The sequence below is a fragment of the Siphateles boraxobius genome, unplaced genomic scaffold, assembly GCF_051911475.1.
Source record: "Siphateles boraxobius isolate OS27281-9 unplaced genomic scaffold, OSU_SipBor_1 13, whole genome shotgun sequence".
NCBI classification, from domain to species: Eukaryota; Metazoa; Chordata; class Actinopteri; order Cypriniformes; family Leuciscidae; genus Siphateles; species Siphateles boraxobius.
The window spans coordinates 4,139,672-4,157,550 of NW_027508733.1; the positions used below are offsets into that span (position 1 = coordinate 4,139,672).

Sequence of the window (17,879 nt, forward strand, 5' to 3'; positions counted from 1 at the left end):
CCTTAAGGGCTCTCACCACATCATCCTACAGCGGTTTCACTTTCACATTTTTTTCTTTAGTTTAAGCAAAGCCGCTCATAGGCGTTCTGAAGTGACGCACACGAGAGCGCGGCGGCAGCGTGTTGGATGAAGCTGTTATGGCTCGAGTCTTTGCGGGCTCTGGTACCCACATGACAGGCTTGGTTTCAATACAAAACAGTATGCATTGTTGACATATCTAAATGACCAATGAAAAGTTGTGAAATCATGTCATCTGATTTTCACGTATATCCATTTGGTGTCAAAGCTGTCAATCACGCCGCGTATCTCCCACACTGTGGAGGCATCTCGCCGGTCTCGTGATTAAAAAAATCTGTTTGAAATCTTCACAGACCCCTCAGTGAAAACCTTAATATAGAAGAATCAAAATATAGGAGAATATTCAATGGTTCAGAATTCAAACTTTATTGATTACTTCACCAAATGCTTTAAAGATTGCATCACAAAATGTATAGACAAGGCTTAATTTGAGCCGGAACACGACGGAACATCCGACGTTGGATCCGGGACATTTTTTTATTGGATCCGGCACCTCCTATGAAAAATGTATCGCCTAAATTAAAAACATAAAATTACTATTTGTGTAGTGTTCAATGTTGTAATCGATAGAGATGCGCGGATGGGGTATTATTTAATCCTCAACCGCATCACAAAACTCATCATCCGCACAAACGTTTTTTGAACAAATTTCAAAGCAGCGCCCGCCCGCCATCCGCTGATTGTTTTGCGGTCTATGGACGATGCTGAAGCGAGCAGCGAGGCTAGAAAGCCCTTGTCTGTTCTAGAAAGGACGCAGCAAAGATATTTAATGCTAATATGAATCATAGGCCTAATTAGATTTTTGCCAGATTGGACATCTTTATTCACGTCATTCATCAACTAATTCTGAATGTCAACGGACGTGCAGATTAGCCAGTATGAACGTCTATTCTGAACTAGTTCTGGATGTCAGTGGACGTTTAGATTGTGGCCAGATTGGACATCTTCATTCACGTCATTTATCGACTAATTCTAGATGTCAATGGACGTCCAGATCATGGCCTGGACGGACGGACGAGATATCAACCTGTTTAGTATGTCCACAGACGTGGCTTGCTCAGTGGGTATAGATATTTCAGTTCTCATTTCAATAGTTATACAAAGTTATATAAATAGTGTGGTTTTCAACTATAAAATATTTACATTGAACGGTCAAAATTCATATTTAAATAAAGTGCAGGAGATGAGATTAGGAGGAGCAGAGTCTTTCCCAGCCTTGCTTTTGTTCCATGGCTTCTTATTTGAGCAGTTGTGCATTTTGTGAATGATCTTTCTGTGAGGCAAACCAACAAACAAAAACACAATTAGGAGTAAACACTAACAGTAGCGCTACTATAAAACAAGTTATTATGCTCGGAGAAAAATAAGTGCACAGCTTATATTACTTTGATTATAAACACACAGAAATTAAAACTGATGAACAACAGTAGTTATTACAACACCTTTGACCACCAGTTGTGTACTGTGACGAACTCTCACAGCTGGAACAAAACAGATGTACGTTCCTCCATCGGAGAGCTGAAGATCGGTGAGTCTGAGCAAGATCTGGCCCTTCTTGAGCTCTTCAGGTAAAACTTCTGCTCTGTTCTTGTACGCTGGGTCTTGTGTCTCAACAGAAACTTTTCCATGGATAATATCGTATACATTCCTGGTGTTGTTGTGTGTCCAGTGGATTGTCAGTTGTTTGTCTTCAAGTAAAATGCTTCTGTGACTGCACCGCAAAACAACAGAGCCTCCTTCAACATCTTCAACCGACCTGTGCTGAGAGGCTAGAAAACACAACTTTTTTTAGTTTTACATATATGTAATCGTTCACTATTATTATACAGTGGAGTCCAAATCTGTTCGTTTTTTTAATATACATTTAATTTTAATACAATTATTTCTTAATTTCTAATTCCAAAATCAAGTATAGCTTAAAAATAAATTTACATTGATCAGTGACTCGTTGTACCGTCATATTTTCTTTAATTCAAATGTAAAATGTTCTTTGGAACTTCTTAAATAATGCTGGAAAAGTTTTGGCGGCCCCTGCTGGTCAGAACGGTGTATTTGCAACAGACACTCAGGCCAAACATGCATAAAACACCTTTTACAAACCAATTCCAAATGTTGTTTTAAAAGTAAAATCTATCAAATGCAATTAACTAATCATCTAATAAGATTAATTATCAAGTGTCTGTGTAATATGTGTTCTTTATCAATTTCCAGGGTTTGTTTTGTTTGTTCCATGGATTGCTCAACTATATACTAATATTATTCCTTTCAATTATACTAATGTCTCATTAAAACGTCCCAAATGTATCAAACTGATGAGAGATCAGGTAAAAACCATAGATATTTGTTCAATGGTTATGTTCCCCGCTGGGGGGCGATCTCAACGATTTATGGGTTCACAGTGATCATCGCCCCCTAGCGGTGAACCATTCAAATAATGTAAAATAAAATTATTTTCAGAGCCGTTGCTGAAATTACGTGACTTTGGCAGTTTGAAACAGGCTAACAAATATTTCTAAACAAAAGATTAATAAAGGTTTCTAAGCTTCAGTGTTTCTAGATCGACCATTATCACTACTGTACAGTATTTCCTCTGTTCTTAACTTACCTGTATCTATCAACAGCACCAACAGATAGAAGAAGAAACAGCATCTGAAAATCAAGAGAGAACATTTAAATAACTATTATGCTGAGCAATGTTAGGTGTACAAAAATAAATTAAAAATATTCATTCAAAAAAATCATTACCAAAAAATGTCTTTCAAATGTGAGAATTAATCACACGTCTATCTTGTATCTATCACATCTACACATAAGTAATCACATCTAACGTTACATTGGCTCTGACAGTTGAAGGTAAACCTGATTGGTCAAAGTCTTTTAACTGGTAGATATTTTGTTCAATGGAATGAATGAAGCATCACTCTGCATGATTTACTGTGTTTACAGTTCACGGCGTTATGCACATGGTTTAAGTTTTTTTCACCATGTCTGTCAATGAGTGTTGAAACAGAATTTTGAATTAATAAATTCAAAAATGTCCCCATGCATATAGACCAATTTCGAGCCTACGTCACAGTTACGTCACGGCGCTAGCTGGAGGCAAAACGAAGGGAAAACTGCAGGCGGACAATACAAACCAGCACAGATTCAGCTACATAATAAGGAGCTTAAATTGTTATTATTATTATTAAATGTCATCTTGTTGTGTTGTTGGGTGCAAGAATCAATGAAAAATGAATATGCTGTATCTGGAATTTTTATTTCTAGAAAATATTCACATCATTAAAATTGCACCGTAATGACACTCTTTACATTGTCGTCTTATGGGCGCTGGCTAGGCAGAACTGTGGATCGTACGAACCACACAAGTCTTGTACGTGACCATTCATCACATAGTTATAGTCATCTAAAGATGTATATGCCCTCAGTTTCTCTTTACACTCGGTTACTCTATAAGGTAGGTGTAGAAGTCATGCCACTCAACCGAGGTAACATTAATCCTGTCACATGGTCCATTGAGTGAGCGTGTAACGGCTACGGGTCAGCCAATCTGGTTCCGTACGTTAAAATTAACTTTTGCAAATAACAATCGCGGTCCTGGACAGAGAGTGGCCTTGCACATTAAGATAAAATCGGATTTTCTCCAGTCATTGTTAAAAAAACAGGATAACGAAACTTGCTAACGTTAGGGAAGCGGCCAGAGGGATCGTTCTGCCTCCACCTAAGCTCCGCCCACAGAAAAACGTCACCATTTTTACCAACTGAAAAGGGGTCTATTCGTTTCTTTAAAAAAAAAATCCATTGCCTATACATAAGTCATTCTATCACACATTGCGCCTTAAATCATGGTACATAGGCTACTGACTAAATACAACAATAATTCAATATCACACGCCTAAAACCCTTCCGAATCTCACGAGTACAATGAAAATGAATGATGATAGACTTATATATTTAACTCTACATCGTGCAGTTTAAATTGAGGAAGCCGTCTTACCGTCGGTACGTGTTGTACTGTGTGTGAGGGATATTCTCACAATTAGCTGTCAACAAAAGCGTCATACTGCATTTCAGGTTAGAAGTCAACTACAGTAATTTCTAAATTCAAAAGGTGTGGCTTCTCTGTACAAGTGAAAGTTGTGAATGTTGCCCCGCCTCTCGGTGAAGGTGATTCGCAGATGCTGGGATGACGTCAAAGCTCCGCCCCTGGTTACCTCGAGTGTTTTTTTCAACGTATGAGTAATTTTGAAGCAGTTATGGTCATATTTGAAAACGTGCGTTTTTAAAGTAAGTGATAAAGTGATCTATACTGCTATATATGTATGTCAGCGATATCGGTTCTTCAGCGGTTGAGCCCAAACAAACATACATTGACAAGTTAAAGCAAACTGAATGGGTACACATCCAGTAAACAACATGCATCCTAATATACTCAAACATATAATCAACACTATTTGCCTTAAACAACTTGTAAGAATGTGATGCCACCATCATAAATGTGTTTGAAAGGTGATTTGCTCTCCTCGGAAGTTTCTAACTTTCGTTGGTTTTTTCTTACGATCATAATTTTTTTTACTAATTTTAATGCACGAAATGTAGGCTAATTTTTAAATAGCCTAATGAATGATTGGATTTGATTACAGTGTTCAGCACATAGTCTAAAACACATATGCACATTTGATATTTTGAACATAAGGACCAAACACATAGCTTTGATTAAAAATATATTTTTCTTTACAAATGCGTACTGTATATACATATAGGCCTATATAAATTATATATATATAAAATAACAAAAATACAATTTACAAAGCTGTACAAATAAAAGATTGTATATTTATACATTTAAAAAAATATTGTTTTACAGTGATTTGTATAAGTATCATGAAAATATTAAACAAGTGCAGTTTTTTTCCAGGATTTTCATCACTTTTTGCTTGATTAAATAAACGCTTTGTCTATAATAACCCTGCATGATGTACAAAGACCTCGTATATATCAAAAGATCAAGGCACATTTTATAGCACATGTCATAACTTCATTAAATACTTTATATACATAAAAGGGGAAAAATATGCAGAAACTATTAACTCTTCCCTGCCATTGACGGAATTTTCCGCTTTCACTGCTATACGGTAGGGGGCGCTATTACTCATCATCTGAAAGAATACTGAATCTCCTGATCAAAACACAGGGGAAGAAGATCCAACAAGTGAATTAAATGAAATGTGAATGAAATGTTGACCCAGAACGAGCTACAGGACTGTGAAGCTTTATGGGTGTTGATGGACTCGAGCTACTCAATCTGTGTTCTGATCATCGTTCTGAATCCCATCTGGATGTAGTCTTTGACAAAAACGTGATTTTTTCAACTTTTTTTTCAAAATGTTTTTTTTTTTAAACTTACCCACATTCGAGTAATGTGGGCTAATAAAAAAGAATGCATGAAGAATAAAACAGAGGCTTGGTTCTTTCTTTTGATGGATTGCATGTTCAGATATTCGTAAAACTAAATATTCTGGGGGCGATGAAACTTGTGAAAACGTAAAAAAAAAAAAAAACTCTGGTAGGGAAAGAGTTAATACTAAAATACTAAAAATATTAGTATAATAACAGTACAGCAGTTTTAAAATAATATACACAAATTAACTGTTGTGATGAATATCTCCTTTCTCCTGATAAATACGTGTAGTGTGACTAAACATACGTTTTATGTCAGCCGTACAGAACTCTTATCTTTATCATTAAGGCATTTTATCATTAGATGGTTAATTCTTTTTTTTTAATGTATAAAAAAAAGTTAAAAAAATAGCTAAATGTTTCATGTTTTTGTCAGTGGAATTTAAATACTGTGTTTATATACTGTAATCAAGGGCAGGTTTGTCTCCGGATTATGATCTGCTTTCTATTCAATGGAACCTGTAAGAAAATAAAGAATCATAGAAGGTAAAAATAGGTAAAGTTTTTAATGTTCCCATTTATCTACAAATTAAATTAGGCTTCCCACTACAGTGATTTTTAACTATTCACAATGAAATATGGAGCTCTGACAAAGACAGAAAAACTACATAATGTGTCTCTGTTTAATAAAAAAGATGCAAATAACATATAACTGTATTCCTTTATTTTATAATCTGTCTTTATGGTGGTTGAGGACATTTCCCCTTCCATATGTAAAGAGCTTTGAGTACCTAGAAAAGCGCTATATAAATGAAACCAATTATAAAATGTAATGAAGTATTAAAAGTTTTCATGTTAGTAAGGCATTTAAAAGCTTTGAAAGACCTACTCACATGATCAACAATGAATGTATGAATGCTCATCTGTCCCTCGCTGGTGATGTGGAGTTTATAATGTCCACAGAGTTTAGCTGTGATGTTCGTGATGGTGAGAGATCCAGTGCTGAGGTTCAGTTTTAAACTCTCTTTGAATTTGAGAATTTTTCTATTATATGGAAGTTCTTCATTGTTTGTTTTATTCAGTGTAGCTACGACAGCAAATTTAGCATTGTGTTTTTTGGAATCAGCAAACCACCATATCATCTTCAATCCCTGTATTTCAGTGTCTTCAGTGTGTAGCGTGACAGATTGTCCCTCCTTCACCGACACTGACGTGATTTTATCTTCCTTAACAAACACACCTGGAGAACAAACAGAAACAGTTTTTCAGATGTGATCGAACCGCAGTTGTATTGCTAAACACCAAGGATCACGTTTAATTCGTTTTTTTAACGAAAAAGAAACACGGTGGCTTCGCTGGTTGCCTTGAGGCCTTCAGAATCAATGGTGCGGCGCCTGTAGCTTACAATGAATGGCAATGAAACTGTTGCTTTAACCAATCAGATAATCAGTCAGATTTAATCAGCCAATCAGATTTAGCTTTGACTGCACTGGGGCCATCTAGTAGGCGTACAATAACGTCGGGATTTTCTCATGCTTTGATTGGTTGTTCAGAGTGCAGTACTGTATTCAAAGCTAGCTAACCGTATCTGTAGCGAACTGCATTGTATATTCCTGTAGATTTAATAGTTTTACAACCCACAAATGAATGTTTCTTTCCCTCCTCGACCAACAGCAGGTTCAAACCTACTGGAAAAAATCCCTTATTCAGCCTTATCCAGCTTAACGCAGAGTCACGCACACTGTTCGATCGGTCCGAGTAAAAACAGAACTGACTGACTGTAATGTATGTCAGGTCTGATTTTGAAGGCAAAAGTCCCACTAATCTCATTGATTGCGTTCAAAACTCTATGAGAGAGCATGGGTCAGCTGTACACATCGTCATGTGTTGCGGTGACTGTCCCTGTGTCCACTGCTTCTTTCGAGCGGACACTCTCAGCACTAACGCCAAGTAAAACTGATGCCAGAAATGCGACGGGACAGACTCAACTTTCAGCATTAGCCTCGATGGCGATAGAAAAGGTTTTGGGAATGAAACGCACAGATAACATGTACAACTGTGGTGTAATCTATTTTACATGTTACCACTAGAGGGCAACACGGGCATGTATAGCGGAAGTACGTTTTGAGCAAGGAGATAGAAGGAGTGAGACACAATATTATTGTGGCAGCCTGTTAATAAAGCGGCTCAGTGAACACTCAAGGCATCGGTCTTTATTTGTAAAAGAACCCAACACAACATGGTGTCAGAAGTGGCTGTGCTTTGAGGAAAAAGTCAGCTTTGCGCCCGGCTAGCGATTATGAGTGAGGAAGAACAAGAGAGAGGAGCCTCAGCAGCGGGAGCAGCAGCGGTGGCGGGTCCAGTAATGGCGGCGGCAACCTTCACCATCAAACCACCGGAGCCGTTTGATTTTGCAAAGCCCCAAGAGTGGGAAAGGTGGAGTAGACTGTTCGAGCGTTTTAGACTGGCAAGTAACCTGAATAACACTTCGGAAGCAAACCAAGTTAATACTCTGGTTTATTGCATGGGAGACGAGGCTGACGACGTGCTAAGAGGGCTTGGGCTAACGGCCATGCAGCGCCAGCAATACAATGCAGTCAAAACAGCTTTCGACAGACATTTTGTCCCAAGAAAGAATGTGATTTACGAGAGGGCAGAATTTAACAAGAGAGTGCAACAGCCATCAGAACCTGTGGACACATTTATTACAGCTCTTTATGCACTAGCAGAAAACTGTGAGTACGGTGCTCTTCATGATGATCTTTTGAGAGATAGGCTTGTAGTGGGTCTTAAAGATTCGTCTCCGTCAGAAAGAATGCAGCTTGACAAAGATCTTACCCTAGCTAAAGCTATCACTATGGCAAGACAATCTGAAGAAATAAAGAGACAGCAAACTGACCTGAGAGGCGAAGTTATCGCCAGCAAAACAGCTATGGATGCAGTACAAGTCAGAAAAGCCAAGCTGAACAAGTTCAAAACTAAAGAGCAAAAACAGTTTAAGTCTCTGAAGTTTCAGCAGACCAAAGATGACAGTAAAACATGTTCCAAGGTTGGCAAAGTGCCCGCGCACGCAGCAGTACAATGCGCAGCAAAAAATGCAGAATGCCATAACTGCGGAAAACGCGGACACTATGGTAGAGTCTATAAGGCTCGCACATCTGTGAACGAGGTTGCGGACAGTGCGGCTGGGCTTTTTCAGGGTGAGGTGGATTCTGGAGAAGAACCATGGCTGGCGGACATAAATGAGGGCGGACATAAGGTGACCTTCAAGTTAGACTCCGGAGCAGATGTGTCCGCTATTTCCGAACAAACATTTGTGAGCTTCAAACTCAAAGACAAAACATTGGACAAGGCAGAAAAACCACTCTATGGACCGGGTGGGGCTGCGTTAACTGTTTTGGTGTCTACCACAGAGACTATTGTGTATGGGGACAGGAGCACTACGGAGAAGATCTATGTAGTCCGAAACCTCCGCGTAGCACTGCTGAGTAGAACAGCTTCGGTGAGACTGAAGCTTATCGCCAGAGTCGATTCTATAAACGAAGAGACAGTGAATAAAGCATACCTCAAGTTATGCAAAGGACTTGGGCGGGTACGAAAGCCATACACCATAAAACTAAAACCTGATGCAAAGCCCTTTTCGCTAAAAGTGCCAAGGCGCGTCCCACTGCCGCTCATGGGCAAAGTTAAAGAAGAGCTGGACAGAATGGAAGGGTTGGGAGTTATTAGTCGTGTGGACGAGCCGACCGACTGGTGCTGCGGCATGGTTGTAGCTCCCAAAAAGGACAAAGAGAAGGTGCGTATCTGTGTGGACATGACACCTTTAAATGAGTCTGTGTGTCGTGAAAGATACATACTTCCTGCTGTAGACCAAACACTTGGCATGCTCACAGGTGCTCAGTATTTTTCTAAACTTGACGCGAATATGGGCTTTTGGCAAATACCACTATCCAGAGAGTCGGCACTCCTCACCACCTTCATTACGCCATTTGGCAGGTACCACTTCAACCGTTTACCATTTGGTATCTCCAGCGCGCCCGAACATTTTCAAAACATGATGGTGACGGAGGTTACAGCAGATCTCGAGGGAGTCGTCTGTCACATGGACGATATCTTGGTCTGGGGATCGACCGTAGACAAGCATGACACAAGACTGCATGCTGTCCTGCAGCGGGCAGAGAAAGCCGGCGTTAAATTGAACATGTCGAAATGTGAGTTTACCAAACGAAAAGTCAAATTCCTTGGATTCATCGTCTCAGCAGATGGAATGAGTCCTGATCCAGACAAAACCCAAGCTGTTCAGGACATGAAGGAGCCAAGCAATGTGAGTGAGCTCAGGAGCTTTCTCGGTATGGTGAACCAACTGGGGAAGTTTATTCCAAATCTTTCCAAAAAGGTTAAACCACTGAGAGACTTACTTTCAACCAAGAATATGTGGTACTGGGGGCACGGCCAGCAAGAGGCGTTTCACAACCTTAAACAAGAACTGTCTTCTCCTCCTGTGTTACAGCTCTACAACCCGAATAAGCCCCAGAAAATCTCCCCGGATGCCTCTTCATTTGGCCTGGGGGCAGTCATGCTGCAGAAAGAGGGAGATGTGTGGTCACCAGTTGCTTATGCTTCCGGATCATTAACACCTACAGAACAGCGCTATGCTCAGGTGGAAAAAGAAGCACTGGCTCTTACGTGGGCCTGTGAGAGGTTTAATGACTTTATCCTAGGTCTTCACTTTGAACTCGAAATTGACCACAAGCCACTAGTGAGTCTTCTGGGAGGACAAGCTTTCGATGCGCTTCCACCTCGGATACAGAGATTCCGTATTCGCTTAATGAGGTACTCATACACGATAAAGCACATCCCCGGCAAAAGTCTCACCACAGCTGACACACTCTCACGCTTACCGCTTACAAACTGTGTTACTGGCGCTGATACAGATCTTATGGAGGACACTAATATTTACCTTGAATCTGTGCTAGAGGGCCTTCCTACAAGCAGTAAATACCTGGCAGATCTTCAAGAGCAGCTGATGTCTGACAGCGTCTGTTCTCAAGTCATAAGGTACTGTGCAGAAGGCTGGCCGGATCGTAACCAGCTACAAGGAGCGGTGAAGCACTACTGGCCTGAGAGAGCTGTTCTGAGTGTGCACAACAGACTACTACTAAGGGGCACAAGGTTAGTTATTCCTGCTAACATGAGAAACTCAGTTTTGGACAAAATACACGAGGGTCACCAGGGGGTGGTTAAGTGCAGAGAGCGTGCCCGTCAGGCAGTGTGGTGGCCAGGTTTAAGCAACCAGATCAGTGAACTTGTCCTCAAATGCAGACAGTGCATACAGGAAAGAGTCAATGCAAGAAAGCCTTTAATGTCCACAGATTTACCTGAAAGACCATGGCAGAAGTTAGGTGCTGACTTGTTCGCTCTGAAAGATAAAAACTACCTGTTACTAGTGGACTACTTCTCTAGGTATATAGAGATTGCTCAGCTCAGCCCAACTCGCTCTGCCAATGTCATTGTGCATTTGAAATCAATATTTGCACGCCACGGAATACCAGAGATAATGATCACGGACAACGGCCCGCAGTTTGCATGTCAGGAAATGAAAGACTTTGCAAGTGAATACTGTTTTGAGCATGTGACCAGTAGTCCCAGGTACCCCCAAAGCAACGGTGAGGCGGAGAGAGCTGTCCAAACAGTTCAAAATCTCCTCAAGAAAGCTAGTGATCCGTACAGAGCTCTATTAGCCTATAGGACCACAGCGCTGGCAAATGGCTACAGCCCTGCACAGCTACTCATGGGGCGTCGACTTCGTACCACCCTGCCGATGCTACCAGAGGCCTTACAGCCTTGTGTGCCAAACCTCGACAACTTCGTCATGTGGAGAGGGAGAGAAGGATGAGACAAGCCGAAGGGTTCAACAAAAGACACAGAACAAGAGATCAAGATAAACTGATACCCGGAAACCCTGTTTGGATTGCAAATGCTAAAGCAACGGGCACAGTGACATCTGTCCACCCAACTCCACGGTCCTATGTCATCAGTGGACCGCAGGGAACTATGAGAAGGAATCGCAGTCATCTTGTGCCTTTGCCGATATCAGAGACTCGTACTGAATCACAACTGACCCAGTCTAATGAAAGAAACACACCTGCAGAGATACTTTTTGAGCCACAAGCACATCAAGCACCAGATGTTGTTCGAACCAGGTCTGGTAGAGAAGTGGTAAAACCAAAAAGACTGGATCTGTAAAAGAATGCATTAACATTTCTGTTATGCTGTGAATAAGTTCTGAGTATGCCTTAATCTAATAGGAGTTGTGCTTAGAAAATGTTCTTATGTTTCAATAACTGTTTGATAAGGGAAAAGAAAATGCTAATGGTTTGAGTTCCAGTTAAGAGTAGTTAACTTACCTTCAATAAGGGGGATGTGGTGTAATCTATATTACATGTTACCACTAGAGGGCAACACGGGCATGTATAGCGGAAGTACGTTTTGAGCAAGGAGATAGAAGGAGTGAGACACAATGTTATTGTGGCAGCCTGTTAATAAAGCGGCTCAGTGAACATTCAAGGCATCGGTCTTTATTTGTAAAAGAACCCAACACAACACAACAGAGTCATTTAAGTATTTTTGAGGAAAGAAATTAGGATGAATTTTGTGTAAAAAAAAAAAAAAAAATCAGTAGATTTGCTGAGTATAATGCTTTTTTTGCCCCCGTTTTTTCCGTGGTGAATCTGATTTTCCTCTTAATGTTTCTTGGAAATGTATGATCGAAACTTCATTATTATTATTTTTTTTAAACATTAATAATATTGTAACGTCTGACAAGGGACTATTGTAACCCTTGAAGGACAAGTCAAGGGAGGCTACGCTTCTGAACTTATAATCGGGACGCAAGAACAACTGAACACTAACGCACACGCCGAACTCACTCACTCGTTTCTCTGTACCGGCCTTTTCCCAATTCTCCACATTAACCCAATAACAGCCGGTGCAACATAAAAACAGCAATTTAACAACAATTATAGAGTCTGTGCACTGCTACACTATTAAAAGTTATTCATTCAGGTTGGACACCACCGAAGGCCTAGGTGTGAAATGCTCGGCTCGCCACTGCTTGTACTTAATTTTATTATTTCAGTCATTGCCACTAATTTTGTAAAATCCTTCAGATGCTGCTGGTTATAGTTTGACTTGGCAGAATGAAGATACAAGTCAATTATACATAATAGGCTAAACTCACCAAAAATCTTTGGCTAATATTGGAAACAATCAAACTGAAAAAAATATATAATTCTTTTTGTCATGAGGGTCTCCAGATCATGCATATCTCATTCGAATTGGACCAACTTGGCTGTTAAAAGAAGTAGTTTCTTTAGAAAATTCGAAAGGGCGGACAAATTTGACAGAGGAACAGAGAAGCGTTGTGCTGTACTACATGATCCAACAAGCTTGCAGTCTCTGTACACCTCCACACCTGCGATAGTCTGTGTTTGGGACTGTGGAAATGCCAGTCTGTAAAGCTCATCCAGGGCATGAAACCTGGAGGACACAGCAACACCCTTTCTCCCACAACTCCCAGCAAACAGGTTTGATTATTTGTAATATCCATAATACACCTCTCTCCTCTCTGTGTGATAACTCCCTGCACAAATCCGTGTTGTAGTTTTGGGTCAGTGTGTGGACAAGCACTCGACTGATAGTTTAAAACAGCTCACCATCACCTCGTTTACTCATGTTTTAGTTTCTCCTTCACACACTGGTGATCATTTCAGCTTCGTTCTGACTCTAAAGTTTCTCCGCTATCCGCTTAAAAAGCCCTGTTTATCCATTTCCATGCAGCCTTTAACACTATCAAACTCCATCCTGAAGCTCACAGATACATCTCTTCAGGTATCTTCACTGGGTGTGCTTTTCTGAGCAATTATATAGTTGTGCAATGCAGCATTTTTCATGATACTCCCTCCTTAGGATAAAATGTTTAGGTTGCTTTGGATAAGAGCTTCAACTAAATGAATGAATGATTGTAGATATAAATGTTCTTTGTAATGGTGTTTGATGTCTGAAAGGAACAGCAGAATGAATCCTCTCACAGTCATATAGTAACTTACTATTTTGTAAATCTCTCTCCTGATTAGACGTGTCCCCGCCTGGTGAAAACAAACACAAATGTTAATCTGGTGTAAATGTTGATGTACTAAGCTGTAATAACAGATTTTCTGGAAAATAAGTTGCCAAATTAACCCAAATTGGGTTGTTTTTAACCCAGCATTGTATAGTTATAGTAGTAGTACTAGGTAGTAGTTGTTTTGACCCAGCAAGTTGATTAAATAACTACATTGTTGGATTAAAATTAACCCAAAATGGGTTTAAAATTAAACCCAGAAATCTTGGACATTATAGAATCACTTTTACACACACAGAATGACTATCAAAAGGGAAAAATGCATTATAAACGAGAACAAGGGCTAACATAATCAAAAGAAACAATGTGCATGTGAGAAGAAAAGAAAAAATAGCAAAACAACAGCTACACAGTTTATACAGTTAAATGAAATTTTAACAGTTCAATGAACATAGATGAATATAATTTAGATTTAAAACCAAATTAGATTTATTTATTTATTTAATCCGCCACCAAGGAAAACACTACACTATAAAATTATTTATTGGTTTCAACTTTAAGGAATTGAATATTGCACCAACTTATTCAAGCAAAGGTAACAAGTAAACTTCCAAATTTAAGTTCACTCAACTTTAAACTCCATAAACTGAAGTTATTTACGAAAACTATCCATAGTTTATTGCCTAAACTATAGACTCTACTCTATTTGACTCCTTTTTTTTTAACTAACAGATTAAGAACAACTTTCAGTCCAAATTGGGTTACATCAACCCAGCGTTTGGGTTAAACAAATTAATTCTGCGATAACATCCGTCTGGATGTACATTATCCCAATTATTTGGGGTTCCCATGTGCTTTCCCACAACCCACGCTGCCATCCACTCAGTCACACCCTTCATGAGGACAATCTATAATCCTGCTCCTCCAGTTTTCTGTTCAACCTCACCTTATACACCCAGCTAACGTTAATCATTTTCAGAAGTTTAGCTAACGTTCTGGAAAGGTTCTCTCAACATTCAGAAATAGCTACTTGGTTCAGAGAAAATGTAAAAGTAACATTCTAAAACTGTTTGCAAAATTCTAAAATAGAATGGAATTCTGTGAACGTTAGCAAAATGTTGAACAGACTTTTGTTAGCTGGGATATTAAGTTAGAGATAGTTTTTCTATATGCTGTTTCTTAGATAATCGGCTTCACCACAACTTGAACCATATGCTGAACAAAAACACAATATCGTAATATAAGCACATAATATCTTACCGTCTGTCTCCACGGCCAACAAAGGAACTGCACCTGCTTTAACTAAAATCACAGACTTCATCAAATGACCTTCTGACATAATAACTTTCAACCAAGTGACACACAGTTGTACAGTAACTTACCATTTTGTGAACAACTGTCCTCATATGTTTCCCCATCTGGGAAAAAAACAAACACAGATAATGTGAATGTATCCGAAACAAGAACACAGAGGTAAATGTAAACTTTCGTACAAAAATATATTTTGCATAAATAACAATCTTTTGTGAAATCAGCTCTAGGTAACACGTACCACCTTGATCTGGCCGCTTAAGCATCTTGTGTTGATGGCAACAGTAAATACCACACAAAATACCACACAAAACTGCAGCCAGAGCACAAACACCAACACACACCAGCGCTATTTCACCTGCAGACAAACCTGCTGCTATCATGGAAAGAGAAAAAACATTTCATTATTAGAACTGCTAACACTTTCTTGATTAGCTCTGTGAAATATCATCAGTGTTGTTGTACCTGCACATGTGTGACAGAGTGTGTGGATGTCCAGATGTGTGGTCTGGTTGCTGATGGGATTGTTCAGCACACAGCTGTAGGTGTTTTTATCCTGATATTCCACCTCCAGAGGTAGAGAGAGACTGATTCTGAGATCACACACACTGATGCTGGACAATACACTCATTCCTGCGTACCAGGAGAGAGTCACATGACTCACATTCACCACTGATGAACACACCAATGAACATGATGATGAAGATGACGAAGAACAGGGTGAAGAGTTACTGCTGATGACAGGAACAGGCAGACGAGCTGGAAAACATGAGAGAACAAAGAGAATAACATGTTTCACTCTACAATAGATTGATACTGCAATGCAATGAAATTAAACCAAATACATCCAGAGAATGACTCACCAGAAACAATAATATTGTATTTCTTGGGCGGGACCTCTTTTCCACCAATTATCTGTAAAAATCCATAAGCTCCAGTGTGTTCAGTTGTGGTGTTTGTGATGGTCAGAGATCCAGTCTTGTCCAGCTTCAGTCTGTCTCTGAATCTCCCATCAAGAACTTTATCATATAATGAGACCTTATTGACGTCTCTGTTGATCTGAGCTATTCGAGTGCTGTCAGCTCCAAACGTCCACAGTATCAGCTCAGCTTTCTTTGTTTCAGTGACATCAGTGTATAAAGTGACTGACTCTCCCTCCATCACGAACACTGACTTCACTTCACCCGTAACACCAAACTTACCTGAATAAAAGAGACAGTTTCTCAGGCAGAGAATTCAGTTTTGTGTTCAACAAAATGAATAAAGTAGGATTGATTTGGAACAACATGAGAGTAAATGATGGCAGAATTGAATGTTTTGGTGAAATATTCATTCAAGTCTTATTCCTCCAGCAATCCTGTTCAAGTCTTTAAAGATTCAAGGCCAGATTTCAAGTCCCGCAGGATATTTTGTGTATACAGGAACAACAAAATGGTGAATAAGAAGTGAGTTCTCAGGTAAGTTCACTGAATCCTGAGTAATAATGCAATGGTGAACAAGACATCAGATTCAGCACAGAAACAAAGAATCATGTTGTTTTCATACCTTAAGAACATTTTATTTTATTAAAAGTGTAGTAACCATGGTTTCTTGGAAGATTAATTACCATTTGTATAACCACAGTTTTAATGCCAACAAAAACCATAGTTAAACTATGATTTGTGTAGCAAAACCACGGTTTATTTTCGTAAGTTTTTAATAGGCTACTTGCACCTGTACTAATACAAGTATTAGACGTTTTTCTTTCACGATCTCCAGACAGTTTAAAGACCTCTAGACCACAAAGACTTTTTTTTACTCTGATTCCCCCTAAAAAAAAATTCTACTCACCGTGCACGAGTATCCCGGCGAAAATTAAAATAAACATCATATTTCTGTAGCCTACGTGCGAGTAAAAAATGAGTAAACAAAGTCCATTTATGAAAGTTTTCTATTGACTCTCAGATTGTTTGATGTCATAGAGCCGTCTTTAAATGAGCTGACAGCGATGATTAACGTCATTACTTTTCTAAGCGAGCTGATTATATGTATTTAACCGACTTCAGATCGATAGATATACGAGTTTACACGAATGAAAAAAAATATTTGTTACTGTTTTTGGTTATTTCACTGCAGGGAAAACAATAAATCCGCGTTCCGTAAATGAGGAAGAAAGTTCATTCATTCACTGGGATTTAAATGGATCAGATTCTGTTCCCCACACCGGAAGTATAGCTCACAACGCCAACTATCAAACCTTTTGACATTTGACGCAGTGAATGGGTGTGTTAGAAAATGTAAGCTCCACCAATAAGTCAAAGTTCAAAGTCAAACTAATGTCTTCAATACTTTAAAAAATGCAGGCTAATAATTTTAACGGAAAATATTAAGTAGCCTAAAAATCCTGATAATTGTAACATTTATATCATGAGTAATGCTGCAAATTCTATGAAAATATGTTGTTACCATTAGACAGTTGACACATCATTACTTAAGACATTTTTTTTTATTAATATTAAAAAGTTCTAGCCTAAAAATAAATTTAGCCTACAAATAAAGCATGTTTTGTTTAAAATGAGGCTTAGTTTCAGACCAAAACTGCAGTCTCCCATTGACATTATATAAAACTGTAACATATTGATTGTCCACTAGAGGACAGAAAACGTTCAAGTTTTGTTCTGTTCATTAACACTGATCAAGACAGCGAAACTGACACTATATAATAATGTAACAGACATGAAAAATACATGAAATTAATATCTGACATTAATATCTGCATAACAGACAAGAACACGGTTAATGGTAATACGTTTAATCAACTTTAATATAACCAAAAAATGTATGTTCAGACGACATTGTACATATTATTGTATTTTGTATTGTCATTTTTGTAATTCTGATACAAAATTGTATAGCATGTTTGTCATCTCTGTATTGTTTGCAAGCATAATAATTTTTTTTTTTTTTTTTTTAAAGAACACAACGACAT

At 38.9% G+C, this 17,879-nt stretch overlaps 2 protein-coding genes across 7 annotated transcripts in view; both read right to left on the reverse strand.

Moving 5' to 3' along the window:
* Positions 1–17,167, reverse strand: part of LOC143735203 (uncharacterized) — a 151,010-nt gene extending 133,843 nt beyond the window's left edge. For 3 of the 6 annotated variants that reach the window (XM_077225276.1, XM_077225272.1, XM_077225271.1), the window contains exon 1: positions 16,742–17,104. In XM_077225276.1, coding sequence (XP_077081391.1) covers positions 16,742–16,781 — 40 coding nt within the window. In that variant the 5' untranslated portion in view covers positions 16,782–17,104. Of the gene's footprint in view, positions 1–4,792; positions 5,998–6,371; positions 6,719–13,586; positions 13,626–14,860; positions 14,903–14,982; positions 15,019–15,152; positions 15,288–15,376; positions 15,671–15,774; positions 16,385–16,741 lie in introns of those variants that run through there. The other 3 variants (XM_077225269.1, XM_077225268.1, XM_077225274.1) reach the window with 3 other exon arrangements.
* On the reverse strand, positions 424–4,191 carry LOC143735314 (uncharacterized). The gene is made up of 4 exons (XM_077225461.1): positions 4,076–4,191; positions 2,684–2,727; positions 1,521–1,847; positions 424–1,351 (listed from the first exon to the last, which is right to left on the reverse strand). The coding sequence occupies exons 1-4, from the start codon at positions 4,138–4,140 to the stop codon at positions 1,218–1,220; spliced, it is 570 nt and encodes a 189-aa protein (XP_077081576.1). The 5' UTR covers positions 4,141–4,191; the 3' UTR covers positions 424–1,217.
* Positions 17,168–17,879: the final 712 nt, after the last annotated feature.